Raw genomic sequence first — 17,665 nt, 5'->3', positions numbered from 1 at the left:
GCGGTATAAATAAGCTGGCCACTGATTAAAACATTTTCATATGCAAAACTGTCGAAATAATCATCTTCCTTTGTAATATACAACAGATTTCGGATTTATACTGGATGGTAGTGCATTAGTTTCTAAGCTGTAAATAATAGTCAGCCTGAAGAGTATAACATGCATGTAAGTTTCCGTCCCCAGGGCTGAAACCCCAACAATGATCACCCTTTTCTGACCGAACACGAGTTTCGAGAGAAAAGCTTAGAAACAAATGGTCTGTAGCAGATGAAGAGTGAGTAACGAGTAGTCTGTAGCACGTGAAGGGTGAGTAACAAATGGTCTGTAGCAGGTGGAGGGTGAGTAACGAGTGGTATGTAGCACGTGAAGGGTGAGTAACAAATGGTCTGTAGCAGGTGGAGGGTGAGTAACGAGTGGTATGTAGCACGTGAAGGGGGAGTAACAAATGATCTGTAGCAGGTGAAAGGTGAGTAACGAGTGGTGTGTAGCACGTGAAGGGTGAGTAACAAATGGTCTGTAGCAGGTGAAGGGTGAGTAACGAGTGGTATGTAGCACGTGAAGGGTGAGTAACAAATGGTCTGTAGCAGGTGAAGGGTGAGTAACGAGTAGTCTATGCACGTGAAGAGGTGAGTAACAAATGGTCTAGCAGGTGAAAGAAGGGTAAGTAACGAGTGGTATATAGCACGTGAAGGGGAGTAACAAATGATCTGTAGCAGGTGAAAGGTGAAAGTAACAGAGTGGTGTGTAGCACGTGAAGGGTGAGAGTAACAAATGGTCTGTAGCAGGTGAAGGGTGAGTAACGAGTGGTCTGTAGCACGTGAAGGGTGAGTAACAAATGGTCTGTAGCAGGTGAAGGGTGAGTAACGAGTGGTATGTAGCACGTGAAGGGGATAACAAATGATCTGTAGCAGGTGAAAGGTGAAGTAACAGAGTGGTATGTAGCACGTGAAGGGGAAGTAACAAATGATCTATAGCAGGTGAAAGGTGAAGTGACGAGTGGTGTGTAGCACGTGAAGGGTGAAGTAACAAATGGTCTGTAGCAGGTGAAAAGGTGAGTAACAGAGTGGTGTGTAGCACGTGAAGGGTGAGTAACGAGTGGTGTGTAGCACGTGAAGGGTGAGTAACAAATGGTCTGTAGCAGGTGAAGGGTAAGTAGCAAATGATGTGTAGCAGATGAAGTATCAGTTATAACTATAAATGAAAAGTGAGTAAAAATGGTAAGTAACAAGTGGTCTGTAGCAAGATAAGTGTAAGTAACAAGTGGTCTGTAGCAAGATAAGTGTAAGTAACAAGTGGTCTGTAGCAAGATAAGTGTAGGTAACAAGTGGATTTTAACAAGAAAAAGATAAACAGCAGGAATTTTGTAGCAGCATAAGTATGGGTAACAAGTGGACTATAGCATGAAAGAAGCGAGAAATATTTGAGCTGTTGTAGATAGCGCCACCTAGAAGATAAAATACCGTACAAGAGAAGAGCTAGTAGCAACTAACCTTCATGAGAAGAGAGCTGAGTAACAAAGAACTTGTAGCAATAGAAGAATTAGTAACAACAGACACTGTCTTCTTTAGTAACAACAGACACTGTCGTCTTTAGTAACAACAGACACTGTCTTCTTTAGTAACAACAGACACTGCCGTCTTTAGTAACAACAGACACTGTCTTCTTTAGTAACAACAGACACTGCCGTCTTTAGTAACAACAGACACTGTCTTCTTTAGTAACAACAGACACTGTCGTCTTTAGTAACAACAGACACTGTTGTCTTTAGTAACAACAGACACTGTCTTCTTTAGTAACAACAGACACTGTCGTCTTTAGTAACAACAGACACTGTCTTCTTTAGTAACAACAGACACTGTCTTCTTTAGTAACAACAGACACTGTCGTCTTTAGTAACAACAGACACTGTCTTCTTTAGTAACAACAGACACTGTCTTCTTTAGTAACAACAGACACTGTCGTCTTTAGTAACAACAGACACTGTCGTCTTTGGTAACAACAGACACTGTCGTCTTTAGTAACAACAGACACTGTCTTCTTTAGTAACAACAGACACCGTCGTCTTTAGTAACAACAAACACCGTCGTCTTTAGTAACAGCAGACACTGTCTTCTTTAGTAACAACAGACACTGTCGTCTTTAGTAACAACAAACACTGTCGTCTTTCCCAGTCACGTTGTTGACAGTCTTCTCACTGTCTTGTGATACAAACTCACAAATAGCACAATGGGCAAGTTAATTTCGAGTCAGAGTTTAGAAATCACGTAAACCTCAGAGAACAAGTGACGATATTTAAGGTTTTTAGACCAGCCACTCAGTGGTTCGGAGGTAAATATGAAGTGTTTGGCAAGAAACAAACAAATGTTTTGACAAAATGAAACCGGTACAGACTTATGTCAGACTTCCTACTTGAGGTACCGGATCCACATCAAACTTCCTACCTGAGGTACAGGATCCACGTCAGACTTCCTAACCTGAAGTACAGGATCCACGTTAGACTTCCTACCTGAGGTACAGGATCCACGTCAGACTTCTTAACCTGAGATACCGGATCCACGTCAGACTTCTTCACCTGAGGTACCGGATCCACGTCAGACTTCTTAACCTGAGGTACAGGATCCACGTCAGACTTCCTACCTGAGGTACAGGATCCACGTCAGACTTCTTAACCTGAGGTACAGGATCCACGTCAGACTTCTTAACCTGAGGTACAGGATCCACATCAGACTTCCTATCTGAGGTACAGGATCCACGTCAGACTTCTTAACCTGAGGTACCGGATCCACGTCAGACTTCCTACCTGAGGTACCGGATCCACATCAGACTTCTTAACCTGAGGTACAGGATCCACATCAGACTTCCTATCTGAGGTACAGGATCCACGTCAGACTTCTTAACCTGAGGTACGGATCACGTCAGACTTCCTACCTGGTACCGGATCACGTCAGACTTCTTAACCTGAGGTACCGGATCCACGTCAGACTTCTTAACCTGAGGTACAGGATCCACGTCAGACTTCTTAACCTGAGGTACCGGATCCACGTCAGACTTCTTAACCTGAGGTACCGGATCCACGTCAGACTTCTTAACCTGAGGTTCCGGCTCCTTTTCTATTTTAGTGTTTCAAGTGCAACGGATGTTCTTTGCCCTCGTGCACAATCGTAAGATAATTTTTCTTTAAACTCCAGTAATAAACGATTATTTTTCATAAACATATTAAATGAATGCATGTTTGTGCTACTCATCGATTTTCCTTCTAGTAATAGAAACAAAATTTTATAAATATATATACATGGGCCAAAAATCGATTCATTTTCACCCATAATCGACCACTCTAAACCTTTAGTTACCCCGTATGAACATTTTATTTGGAGGCTGTGATAAGATTCCCTACTCACTCCTTTCAAGAATACGGTGCCAGAGGGCACACCTCTCAAGTTTGAAGTAAAACTAGTGTCAATTCTGATAATCGGAACTATGAAACAGTGTTACTAGTCCTACTTTAGGAACTGAGTACAATTGTTTTATCGACATACGGAACTTCCATTAACTGAAATAAATAAACCTTTGATAGAGTGTGCTACATGCTTCGGTTATTGTATCTTAATCTGTTGGATATACCCAGTATTAACTCCGGAGGAGGTGGTACAGTTTATTCTGTAGTTGCTACTCAATGTTCACTTCGGAGGAGATAATACACCTCATGTAGGGGTATTCAATATTCACTCTGGAGGAGATGGTACAACTTATCCTGGGGTGACACAACTTACAGTGACGACAGCACACCCTGAGGTATGATAGACTCATCATAATATAGTACAACTCACAATGTAAAAAAAAAAAAAAGACAACAACTCAAACTGGAGTGACACAATCACACTTAAAATAGTGATGACAGCTCACCCTGGAGGAAGTATTCGTAAGCAAAAAATTGAACTTAGTTCATTTACCTGCATACCATCTGATATTCAGATACATGTATAATATCTGGAAATTTGAATAAACTTATAAAAATATTAAAAATTATTAATTAATTATATCTGTTAATTGAGCCACGAGATTCGACTGTAGATAACATCTAGACGTATGAAACATATTTACTAATAATAAATAAAAATATCTTATTTATAATTAAGTGAATTTTGTGATCATAACTGTTACAATAGCTATATATCTTTAGGTTATATTTACTCACTTCCTTCGAACTTATCAACGTATTATTAATAAATTTATGTGAAGCTAATTTACCTTCACAGTGAGCAATAAGATCTTAATTTTTCAGTCGTATGATGTTATTTGTTATCTCTTCAATTAATTTAGTTTATAGGCAGTTTCGTCTTATTGAATAACCCAATGATATTATTAGTTTTTTTTTTAGATAATTCAGTGACGTCGTTATTACTTTTATTAAATAATCCAGTGGTATTAGTCCTAATTTTATTAAATAATCAGTGGTATTAGTTCTAATTTTATTAAATAATCAAGTGGTATTAGTCCTAATTTTATTAAATAATCAAGTGGTATTAGTCCTAATTTTATTAAATGATCAAGTGGTATTAGTTCTAATTTTATTAAATAATCAATTGGTATTTGTCCTAATTTTATTAAATAATCAAGTGGTATTAGTCCTAATTTTATTAAATAATCCAGTGGTATTTCTGGTAATTTATTAGCTAATCTGTGTGTTTTTGGAAGTTTTATTTAATTCAGTGACATCATTAGTAATTTTATAATTAATTCAATGGCGTAATTAGTAGATTAATTAATTAATGTTGTTAGTAATGTTATTCATTAATTCAGTGACAACATTAGTAATTTCGTTAAATAATCCATTGGTATCAGTGCTCATTTTGTTAAATAATGTAAAGATATTGCTGGTAAGATATTAACTATTCTATGGTTGTACTTCGTAATTTTGTTAGATGATCCATTGAAATTACTAGTAATTTATTGAGTAAACCAGTGATAGTATTGGTAACTTATTAGCTAATCTAGGAGTATTATTGGTAATATAAATAAACTGCTCTACGGGTATTGTTGGTAATTGTGTTGGATAATTTACTGAAATTGCTGCTAGGTTATTAATTAATCAAGAGATATTACTGGAAAGTTTGTTACATAATCCACTGATATTATTGGTAACTTATTTAGGGTATTGTTGGTAATTTCTTAAATAATTCGGTGATGTTATTGGGAAGTCATTCACTGATCTAGAGTATTGTTGGTAATTTTGTGAAATAATCCAGTAATAAAATTAGTAATTCATTAACTTATCCAAAGGTATTTGTTGGTAATTCAGTTAAATAACCCAGTGATAAATATATATGTAAAAACGGCTCGTTTGAGTTGAGATCTTTTTACGTAGAGGAGCGAACAACCCAAATGAGCCGTTTTTATATATATATTTTTCTTTACAAGTGGGTTTTCTCGACATCACTAACCCAGTGATAATATTGGTCACGGTCCTGAGTTTCATATACAAGGATATTACTTCCTTGGGGCCCGGCATGACCAGATGGGTTAAGGCATTCGATTCGTAATCTGAGGGTCGCGGGTTCGAATCCCCGCCGCACCAAACATGCTCGCCCTTTCAACCGTGGGGGGGGGCGTTATAATGTTACAGTCAATCCCACTATTCGTTGGTAAAGAGTAGCCCAAGAGTCGGCAGTGGGTGGTGATGACTAGCTGTTTTTCCTCTAGTCTTATACTGCTAAATTAGGGACGACTAGTGCAGATAGACATCGTGTAGCTTTGCGCAAAAATTAAGAAAACAAACAATCATTACTTCCTTGCACGTCACGAGGAGCTGTCTGGTCATCTGCATGCTTACTGGAAGTAAAGAAAGTAATTTGGCATTTAGCGTTTCTTTACCAAATAGAAACAAATATGGAAACTTTTATTTTAATATCTAAAATGAAAAATAAAAAACATTCTTTTCACTTGGAGCCAGATGCTGTCTTCCATTTTCTCTTACATGGAACTACATGTAGAGGGAAGAGACAGAGACGTGTTAGTGTCATCTAGTTGTTGTTTATTTTCACATACTATTAAAGTAATGTAGCTTCATCACTAACTATAATATAACACGAACTACATCTAGAGGAGGGACAGAGGACGTGTTAGTGCCATCTAGAGGAGGGACGGAGGGACGTGTTATTCGTACTAAATTGCAGATTCCTGGGACTTAGGCATAGATGTCGCTAATTTTGACCTACTGGCAATATGTAGGTTAGCAAACCTGAAGATGGCCGCCTCACGGAGTTTATGCGATTTGTTTAGTTGTGTAACTGGTTCTTACTGTCACTTTTATTGCGCACACGTAATTTAAAGTCCGTGTTAGCATCACGGCTCAAACTTTGGACTCTTCGGTCAATAAACTGACCATTCGAACTACAAGGGGGTCCATGTAGAAAGACAACGAAACATGTGAGAGCTCAGTGTCTCCACGATTAACCATGTTTGTTTAAAACCTGTCATTACATCGTGTTACAGTATCAAAAACAAACAATAGGTAGCGCTCTTCTATTACATTTGTAACACTGGTTTTAACAGTCTCTGTGGATGATTTTCATCTTCAGGTAGTGTTTTCTTGGTGAATACGGATTAATTCTCCGAAACAGAGAACTGTGTTAACAAATCATTTCATTAAGAACTGCATATCTTCGCCGTAAAATATCAAAACATATTGTTCTTAAGTATTTTTTTTTTCATTCCTAAGATTTTGTAGTCTTGAAAAAAAGAGACTTAATATTTCCCCAGAGAGATTGCTTTCTCGCTGAACTTCGAACGCAGCTGTTGAAAGTGTGTATCGGCGAGAAGAGTCGACACGTCTGTGTACCTAACCGAGATTTGTGTTTGTACTCGAATCCTCCGCCGGGTCGTCCGACGGCTGCACTTGACATGCAACGCTAGCTTAGCGCTGATTAATATGATTTAAAATTGAAGGTTTAGACAAACTTGCCGGCCTTTTGCTCGACTAGAACAAATTGAACGCAGCTTAGAGATTGTTTAAGCTCTTATGCAAACAGCCGCTCGCTTGGGAAAAACTGGTCCACAGTTTTCTAAACCATGACGTGACAACATGTAGCCCGGCGCGAGCAACTTACTTCACCCCATTCTTGCACGAGCCGTAGATAGCCCGTGGGATCTGGTAAACCGTAGAAACAATGTCCAAAGTATGTCAGTGGATATTGAAAGACTGCATTTTTAACTTTTATTTTAAACATTACTTCAAACATTCTCATATCATTCACACTTTTACTAAATAGTATTAAATGTGTTTGTAGTCACAGCCATGTTAAATGTGTATATTATTACACTTACTCTGTGTTTGTAGTCACAGCCATGTTAAGTGTGTATATTATTACACTTACTCTGTGTTTGTAGTCACAGGCATGTTAAGTGTGTATATTATTACACTTACTCTGTGTTTGTAGTCATAGCCATGTTAAGTGTGTATATTATTACACTTACTCTGTGTTTGTAGTCATAGCCATGTTAAGTGTGTATATTATTACACTTACTCTGTGTTTGTAGTCACAGCCATGTTAAGTGTGTATATTATTACACTTACTCTGTGTTTGTAGTCACAGCCATGTTAAGTGTGTATATTATTACACTTACTCTGTGTTTGTAGTCACAGCCATGTTAAGTGTGTATATTATTACACTTACTCTGTGTTTGTAGTCACAGCCATGTTAAGTGTGTATATTATTACACTTACTCTGTGTTTGTAGTCATAGCCATGTTAAGTGTATATATTATTACACTTACTCTGTGTTTGTAGTCACAGCCATGTTTAGTGTGTATATTATTACACTTACTCTGTGTTTGTAGTCACAGCCATGTTAAGTGTATATATTATTACACTTACTCTGTGTTTGCAGTCACAGCCATGTTAAGTGTGTATATTATGACACTTGTGTTTGCAGTCACAGCCATGTTAAGTGTGTATATTATTACACTTACTCTGTGTTTGTAGTCACAGCCATGTTAAGTGTGTATATTATTACACTTACTCTGTGTTTGTAGTCACAGTCATGTTAAGTGTATATATTATTACACTTACTCTGTGTTTGTAGTCATAGCCATGTTAAGTGTGTATATTATTACACTTACTCTGTGTTTGTAGTCACAGCCACGTTAAGTGTGTACATTATGACACTTGTGTTTGCAGTCACAGTCATGTTAAGTGTGTATATTATTACACTTACTCTGTGTTTGTAGTCATAGCCATGTTAAGTATGTATATTATTACACTTACTCTGTGTTTGTAGTCACAGCCATGTTAAGTGTATATATTATTACACTTACTCTGTGTTTGTAGTCACAGCCATGTTAAGTGTCTATATTATGACACTTGTGTTTGCAGTCACAGCCATGTTAAGTGCGTATATTATTACACTTACTCTGTGTTTGTAGTCACAGCCACGTTAAGTGTCTATATTATGACACTTGTGTTTGCAGTCACAGCCATGTTAAGTGCGTATATTATTACACTTACTCTGTGTTTGTAGTCACAGCCACGTTAAGTGTCTATATTATGACACTTGTGTTTGCAGTCACAGCCATGTTAAGCAAGCGTATATTATTACACTTACTCTGTGTTTGTAGTCATAGCCATGTTAAGTGTGTATATTATTACACTTACTCTGTGTTTGTAGTCATAGCCATGTTATATGTGTATATTATTACACTTACTCTGTGTTTGTAGTCACAGCCATGTTAAGTGTGTATATTATTACACTTACTCTGTGTTTGCAGTCACAGCCATGTTAAGTGTGTATATTATTACACTTACTCTGTGTTTGTAGTCACAGCCATGTTAAATGTATATATTATTACACTTACTCTGTGTTTGTAGTCACAGCCATGTTAAGTGTCTATATTATGACACTTGTGTTTGTAGTCACAGCCATGTTAAGTGTGTATATTATGACACTTGTGTTTGCAGTCACATCCATGTTAAGTGTGTATATTATTACACTTACTCTGTGTTTGTAGTCATAGCCATGTTAAGTGTGTATATTATTACACTTACTCTGTGTTTGTAGTCACAGCCACGTTAAGTGTGTACATTATGACACTTGTGTTTGCAGTCACAGTCATGTTAAGTGTGTATATTATTACACTTACTCTGTGTTTGTAGTCATAGCCATGTTAAGTATGTATATTATTACACTTACTCTGTGTTTGTAGTCACAGCCATGTTAAGTGTATATATTATTACACTTACTCTGTGTTTGTAGTCACAGCCATGTTAAGTGTGTTATATTATGACACTTGTGTTTTGCAGTCACAGCCATGTTAAGTGTGTATATTATTACACTTACTCTGTGTTTTGTAGTCATAGCCATGTTAAGTGTGTATATTATTACACTTACTCTGTGTTTGTAGTCACAGCCATGTTAAGTGTATATATTATTACACTTACTCTGTGTTTGTAGTCACAGCCATGTTAAGTGTGTATATATTATTACACTTACTCTGTGTTTGTAGTCACAGCCATGTTAAGTGTGTATATTATTACACTTACTCTGTGTTTGTAGTCACAGCCATGTTAAGTGTGTATATTATTATACTTACTCTGTGTTTGTAGTCACAACCATGTTAAGTGTGTATATTATTACACTTACTCTGTGTTTGTAGTCACAGCCATGTTAAGTGTGTATATTATAACACTTACTCTGTGTTTGTAGTCACAGCCATGTTAGTGTGTATATTATTACACTTACTCTGTGTTTGTATTCACAGCCATGTTATGTGTGTATATTATAACACTTACTCTGTGTTTGTAGTCACAGCCATGTTAAGTGTGTATATTATTACACTTACTCTGTGTTTGTGGTCACAGCCATGTTATGTGTGTATATTATTACACTTACTCTGTGTTTGTAGTCATAGCCATGTTAAGTGTGTATATTATTACACTTACTCTGTGTTTGTAGTCACAACCATGTTAAGTGTATATATTATTACACTTACTCTGTGTTTGTAGTCACAGACATGTTAAGTGTGTATATTATTACACTTACTCTGTGTTTGTAGTCATAGCCATGTTAAGTGTGTATATTATTACACTTACTCTGTGTTTGTAGTCACAGCCATGTTAAGTGTATATATTATTACACTTACTCTGTGTTTGTAGTCACAGCCATGTTAAGTGTGTATATTATTACACTTACTCTGTGTTTGTAGTCATAGCCATGTTAAGTGTGTATATTATAACACTTACTCTGTGTTTCTAGTCACAGCCATGTTAAGTGTGTATATTATTAAACTAACTCTCTGTTTATAGCGTTAATCATGTTAAGTGTGTATATTATTATACTTAAGCTGTGTTTGTATCGACAGTTGCGTTAAGTGTGTATATTATTGTACTTACTCTGGGTTTGTAGTGACAGTTACGCTAAAAGTGTACATTATTAAACTTAAGCTTTGTTTGTACTGACATTTACGTTAAGTGCGTATATTATTATACTTACTCTGTGTTTGTAGTGACAGTCACGTTAAGTGTGTATATTATTAAACTTACCCGGAATATTTAGTGACAATCACATTAAGTGTGTGTATTATTATGCCTAATCTGTGTTTGCAGTGACAGTCACGTTAAATGTGTATATTATGAAACTTACTCTGTGTTTGTATTAACAGTCACATTACGTATGTCTATTATTAACTTTACTCTGTATTTATAGTGACTCTCACATTAAGTGTGTGTATCATTAAACTTGCTCTGGGTTTGTAGTGAAAATCACGCTAAACGTGTATATTATTAAACTTACTTTGGGTTTGTAGTTAAAATCATGCTAAACGTGTGTATTATTAAACTCACTCTGGGTTTGTTGTGACAGTCACGCTAAAAGTATATATTATTAAGCTTAATATTGGTTTGTAGTGACTGTCACGTTAAGTGTGTGTATGATTAAACTAACTCAGTGTTTGTATTGTTAGTCACGTTAAGTGTGTATATTATTATACTTACTCTGGGTTTTTAGTGACAGTCACGCTAACCGTGTATATTATTAAACTTAAGCTTTGTTTGTACTGACAGTTACGTTAAGTGCGTATATTATTATGCCTACTCTGTGTTTGTAGTGACAGTCACATTAAGTGTATATACTATGAAACTAACTCTGTGTTTGTTGTGACAGTCACATTAAGTGTATATACTATGAAACTAACTCTGTGTTTGTAGTGACAGTCACGTTAAGTGTGTATATTATTATAGTTACTCTGTGTTTGTAGTCACAGTCACGTTGTGTATATTATTATAGTTCGAGTAGTGACAGTCACGTTATGTGGGTATATTATTGTTGAGTAATAGAGCTTTTAGTCTAGTTACCTTGAGTAAGTTCATAAAAATGTTAGAAACCAAAGGTTTGACACCCTCTGTAGTAAGATATCTATTATAAACAATCTACTTCAGCCTGCTATGCTTGGACGTGGTTGTAGGAAGGCTTATAAAGTGGTATTTATTCTCTACACGAGCACCGTTCCGTTTACAAAGTGTAATGAAAACAGTTTATTGAAATTTATTTAAGTTCGTGAATTTTTGTTTTTGTCTACTTTAGCCAAGCAGTCTACCGTTTGTGCTCATTTCGGGAAAACCGGGTACCAACACTGTATGGCATTTCTTTTGAAAAACTGGACGTAAGCTCTTGTCCTTCGCTTAGGCATTCAATAGAATAAGTAATTCTCTTGGTAACAACGCCCCACCTTTCCTTTTGATAACAGATTCTGTCGTCCGTAACTGCTTGTTTAAAGATAAATCGGTTTACCTTTCTAAATATGTCATTAGGGTTATGCATATATGGTATAAAATTATACGTTACAACACTGAGCTAGAAGTATTCGCCGCGCGTGTTTATATTTGTCTATTTTTCCGCCACACTTACGTTTTTCTGTATCTATAGATACACAACACGTTCACGTGAGCCGACTTGCGTGCCCGTGGGCGGGTTCAAATGCTATTGTAGAAACTGGTTTTGATCGGCTACGTTATTCTGGCGATCATCGGGTGTATTTATTTCAATAGAAGCCAACTGATGTGATTAATATTTTAGTGGTGTTCATCAGACCCGAGGCAGAGAGAGAAGAGCGCGTGCTCACGCGCGTGCATTTGTCCGCAACACAGTATTTTAAAAGAACCAATAGATTGATAATGTAGTGGCCACATGCAATGCTGTATGAGCAGTATTATCGTCTCACGTGCTTACTTACAGTTCTAATGCACGAGACAAGAAAAGAGAGAGTGAATAAATTTCAGTCTTCCGTGTTTGCTAAGTTCAACCTGCCGGAATTGTAGGTACATTCAATACAGATATCTGTATACCCGAACCTGGATCAAATACATGATAGACAGACAGATGCACAGACAAATAAATAAACAGTGAAATAAACAAACGACCAGATAGATAAATATGGACGGACAAGCAAACGGACGAGTATGTAACAAACAGACAGACGGATAAACAGACAAGCAGATAGAAAGACAAATAAGCAGACAAACAACTAGTTAGACGGAAAGATATATATAAACCGACGAACAGATAGATTATAACACAGATGGACAAACCGTGTTGGGGGTCTGTCCCCCACAGGGTTGAAGAAGACCAGTTCTCTGAGTGATATTAATCACGACCCACATTTATAAAATGTCTGAATTAGTCTGATGATGAATATAGCTTACTTAACTCTAGTTTACGCTGTAGCTGTTGTTCTTCATCCAACATCACTGCTGTACTTGTCGTATCCCATCCGGCCTGATGAGCTGTGGTATTGTGCGAAAGGTCATGTCGGCAATGAATATTGAAGGTAATAAATAAACTTAGTGTTCCGTAGCCTAAGTTCAAGGGAAGCCCATTTCTATCTACACTTAGATCAACATGTGTTATTAGTTAAGGAAAATGTCATCAGGAACTCTAAAGACGAGTTAATTAACAAGAGATAAGCTTGACGTATATCATAGAGAAACGTATCACACGCACCGCTGGTGCGAAAGTGCTTTACAGTAAGGAAAGGACAGTGAAGAACTGACAAATGGCCAGTGACATATTTTACTTTACCTGTTCAGTGCATAGGTTTTTTTTTTATAGTGACCAGCACGATCTCACCAACTGTATGTTTGAATGTAGAAGGTATGGTGTTATTGATATATTATTGAATATTTACCATCATATAACACACTCCTTAGCTGGCCAGGTGGTTAGAGCACTCGACTCGTGATCTGAGGGTCCCGAGTTTGAATCCCTGTCATATCAAACATGCTCGTCCTTTCAGCCGTGGGGGCGTTATATGTGACGATCAGTCCCACTATTCGTTGGTAAAAGAGTAGCCCAAGAGTCGGCGGTGGGTGCGATGACTAGCTGCCTTCCCTCTAGTCTTACACTGCTAAATTAGGGACGGCTAGCGCAGACAGCCGTCGTGTAACTTTGCGCGAAATTCAAACCACTCCCTACCAAACTTATAACAACGATTACAATGTAAGTGATGAATTCTTTTAAATAGCACATCTTACCCTCTCACAGTTGACCTCAAAGTGTCTTATTCCCCTGTCCGAGGCATGTTTTCATATAAAATTTTATTCATTTCGAATGTTTGTTCGAATCTATGACATCATTATTTCAACTCACGAGTTTAAGAATTTTTTTACTTCATTTTAATTACATCCATTTTGACTAAAAATACACGAATCTAGCGCTAAGAGTCTTGGTTTTGATATCCGTGGAGGGTACAACACAAATAGCCTGTTGTGTTGCTTTGTTCTTAACAACAAATAAATATTTTTCATCTTTGATGTTAGACATTCTTTACAAAATATTATACGTCTCGAGAATAAGCCACAATCAGCTTACTAAACTTTCTGATAAGAGACACATGCGATCAGACCGAAGGGATGGCACTGGCTTACAGCACGTTTTCTTATTTTTTAGTTTTGTTTTTTTATAGTTAAGAATGCGTTATAAATCCTTGAGACTAGCTCCGAAGAACGCCGCTCCGCCCCTGCTGTTGTTTCTTCGACTGTGAATTGTGGTAGAGAGGGAGGAGATGAAGAGGGGGTTAAAAATCACCAAAGGTCAACCTAAAACATCCGACAGCTGATGTAAGTAATGTCACAGAGAACAAACAAACGAAACAAGAAATTCTGTTAGAATTTCCAGTTTTTTGAGATTCAAAACACGATGATGAACTTATAACAATATAATTTATCGTAAAAACTTACTATACTTACAACAATTATTATAATATACTTAGGTGAACTCCTTATTAGACTTATAACAATGATTACAATGTACCTAGACGAACTCTAACCAGACTTAAAACAATGTACAATGGTGAATTATTATTAGATTTTTAACATGATGAACTCTTTAAGAGCTTATAACAATCATTTCAGTGTATCTAGATTAATTCTTTTATTTGAACTATAACAATGATTACAAAGTACAGAGATAAGCCCATTATTAGAATTATAACGATAATTAAAGTGTAGAGCAACGAGCTCTAAACTACACTTATAACAATGTTTAAAGTGTACCATATTGAACTGCTATTAGACTTACAACAATGTACAGCGAAGAAATCCTATTTAGACATACAACAATGTACAGTGAAAGAAATCCTATTTAGACTTACAACAATGTACAGCGAAGAAATCCTATTTAGACTTACAACAATGTACAGCGAAGAAATCCTATTTAGACTTACAACAATGTAGTGAAAAAATCCTATTTAGACTTACAACAATGTACAGTGAAGAAATCCTATTTAGACTTACAACAATGTACAACGAATAAATCCTATTTAGACTTACAACAATGTAAGTGAAGAAATCCTATTTAGACTTACAACAATGTACAGTGAAAAAATCCTTTTTAGACTTACAACAATGTACAGCGAAGAAATCCTATTTAGACTTACAACAATGTACAGTGAAGAAATCCTATTTAGACTTATAACAATGTACAGCGAAGAAATCCTATTTAGACTTACAACAATGTAAGTGAAGAAATCCTATTTAGACTTACAACAATGTACAGTGAAAAAATCCTATTTAGACTTACAACAATGTACAGCGAAGAAATCCTATTTAGACTTACAACAATGTAAGTGAAGAAATCCTATTTAGACTTACAACAATGTACAGTGAAAAAATCCTATTTAGACTTACAACAATGTACAGCGAAGAAATCCTATTTAGACTTACAACAATGTACAGTAAAGAAATCCTATTTAGACTTACAACAATGTACAGCGAAGAAATCCTATTTAGACTTACAACAATGTACAGTGAAGAAATCCTATTTAGACTTACAACAATGTACAGCGAAGAAATCCTATTTAGACTTACAACAATGTACAGTGAAGAAATCCTATTTAAGACTTACAACAATGTACAGCGAAGAAATCCTATTTAGACTTACAACAATGTACAGTGAAGAAATCCTATTTAGACTTATAACAACGATTACAATGTATGTCGATTAACTCTTATTAAGCTTGTAACAATTATTACAACGTATCTAGATAAACTCTATTTAGACTTGTAACAATTATTACAATGCACCCATATAAACCCCTTTTTAGATTTATAACAATGATTACAACGGACAACGATGATATTATTATTAGAATTATAACAATGTTTAGAATATACCATGATGAACTGCTTATTTGATTTATAACAATCACTGCAATGTACAACGATTAACCCTTTGTAGATTTATAACAATACTTGCAATGAACCGTGATGACTTCTTTATGTATTTATAACAATGTTTAAAATGAACCATGATAAATTCATTGTTTGATGTTTGAAAACAAAACACTGTAATGAAGTCGTTACTAGATTTACAGCAACGATTACTTTATAACGTGATGGGCTCGTTTTTAGATTTGTAACAATGATTACGATGTACCTAACTGAACTCTGCATAACAATGATTCGAGCGAGTAACTTAGGTGTCGAATTGACAAATACTGCGTTAGAGGAAGCATAGTTACATAACAACTTGGGTGGTGCGTCAGACAACTGAGGAAAACAAGTAAGTAAACCTCCCGAAATCATTACTGAACAGTGAATATTTAGAAAGATAAAGAAAATGGAACGTGTTTATACACTGAAAGATTTAGAATAAGACATATTTCAAGACTCTGTTCTCTTTACTTGATATCGAATATACGGGATTCAGAGCTAAGACTGAAATGAAAAACTTTGTTCTCAAAGTTTTCTTTAGTTGTTATGATGTCAGTTTTAGAGTGAAAAAAGAGGCTTAAGGCTGTGATAATGAACGAATAATCAACTTTAATTTGAAACACGAATTTAGGATGAAGTAAAAACTGAACTTGTTGTTTTTGTAATTATTGAAAGCCTTCCTATCAGACTGTCTCTATGTGTAGCCGAATGTAATATACATGTACATGTAATAAGGTTCCAGAGGAATTTCTAAAGGAATATATTTATTTATTTATTTACAATTTCGAAAAACATCAATATCGTAAACACGTGCTAATCGGATTATGACATTTTTTTAGGTACTCAATAGTAGCACGTGTTTTATAAGCTTTGTTTGTATATATAAAATAGTGACATTTAAGTCAAGCACGCGTTTATCATGCAAGAACAAAGTATGTAGCGTCATCTGGTGGACATCAAATCAGTTTCGGAGAAGGACAAGGAAGATAAATGTTTTATATAATTTAAATAACGAAAACTAATAGACGTTATTCAAACTTATGCTGTCTGAGTCATTACGTGTTGAGTGTGTTTATAAGGTTTGGATCACCAGAAGGAATTCTCAACGTTGTGTCTAACACTCAAGGTTACATGAACGTGTGATCATGTGAAGAATCTCAAGACGTTGTCCGCATCTAGTTTCAAAAACATACAAAGAATGCTCCATTTTTCTCAAGACTGTATTGTAACAACATGTTCTAAATGTTGCCTATAACTCCATATTTCTTAAGACTGTATTTTACTAAGATATTCTAAACGTTGCTTATTACTCCATGTCTCTCAGTACTCTATTGTTCCAAGATGTTCTAAACGTTGCTTATTACTCCATGTCTCTCAATACTGTGCTGTACCAAGATGTTCTAAACGTTGCTTATTACTCCATGTCTCTCAATACTCTATTGTACCAAGATGTTCTAAAGTTCTAAACGTTGCTTATTACTCTATGTCTCTCAATACTCTATTGTACCAAGATGTTCTAAAGTTCTAAACGTTGCTTATTACTCTATGTCTCTCAATACTCTATTGTACCAAGATGTTCAAACGTTGCTTATTACTCCATGTCTCTCAATACTGTGCTGTACCAAGATGTTCAAACGTTGCTTATTACTCCATGTCTCTCAATACTGTGCTGTACCAAAATGTTCTAAACGTTGCTTATTACTCCATGTCTCTCAATACTGTGCTGTACCAAGATGTTCTAAACGTTGCTTATTACTCCATGTCTCTCAATACTCTATTGTACCAAGATGTTCTAAACGTTGCTTATTACTCCATGTCTCTCAATACTGTGCTGTACCAAGTTGTTCTAAACTTTGCTTATTACTCTATGTCTCTCAATACTCTATTGTACCAAGATGTTCTAAACGTTGCTTATTACTCCATGTCTCTCAATACTCTATTGTACCAAGATGTTCTAAACGTTGCTTA

General features: G+C 35.9%; 1 protein-coding gene across 1 annotated transcript in view; it reads right to left on the bottom strand.

Annotated features, from left to right (window-relative positions):
• Positions 1–6,457, bottom strand: part of LOC143248089 (integrator complex subunit 1-like) — a 67,074-nt gene extending 60,617 nt beyond the window's left edge. The window contains 4 exon segments of the mRNA XM_076496525.1: positions 219–902; positions 2,507–2,605; positions 2,929–3,057; positions 6,383–6,457. Of these exon segments, the coding sequence (XP_076352640.1) occupies positions 219–902; positions 2,507–2,605; positions 2,929–3,057; positions 6,383–6,457 (987 nt within the window).
• Between the last annotated feature and the right edge of the window lie 11,208 nt (positions 6,458–17,665).

Source organism: Tachypleus tridentatus, chromosome 4 (assembly GCF_004210375.1).
Source record: "Tachypleus tridentatus isolate NWPU-2018 chromosome 4, ASM421037v1, whole genome shotgun sequence".
Classification (NCBI taxonomy): domain Eukaryota; kingdom Metazoa; phylum Arthropoda; class Merostomata; order Xiphosura; family Limulidae; genus Tachypleus; species Tachypleus tridentatus.
Note: the sequence above shows the minus strand (reverse complement) of the source record. Positions and strands in the feature narration are given on the sequence as shown.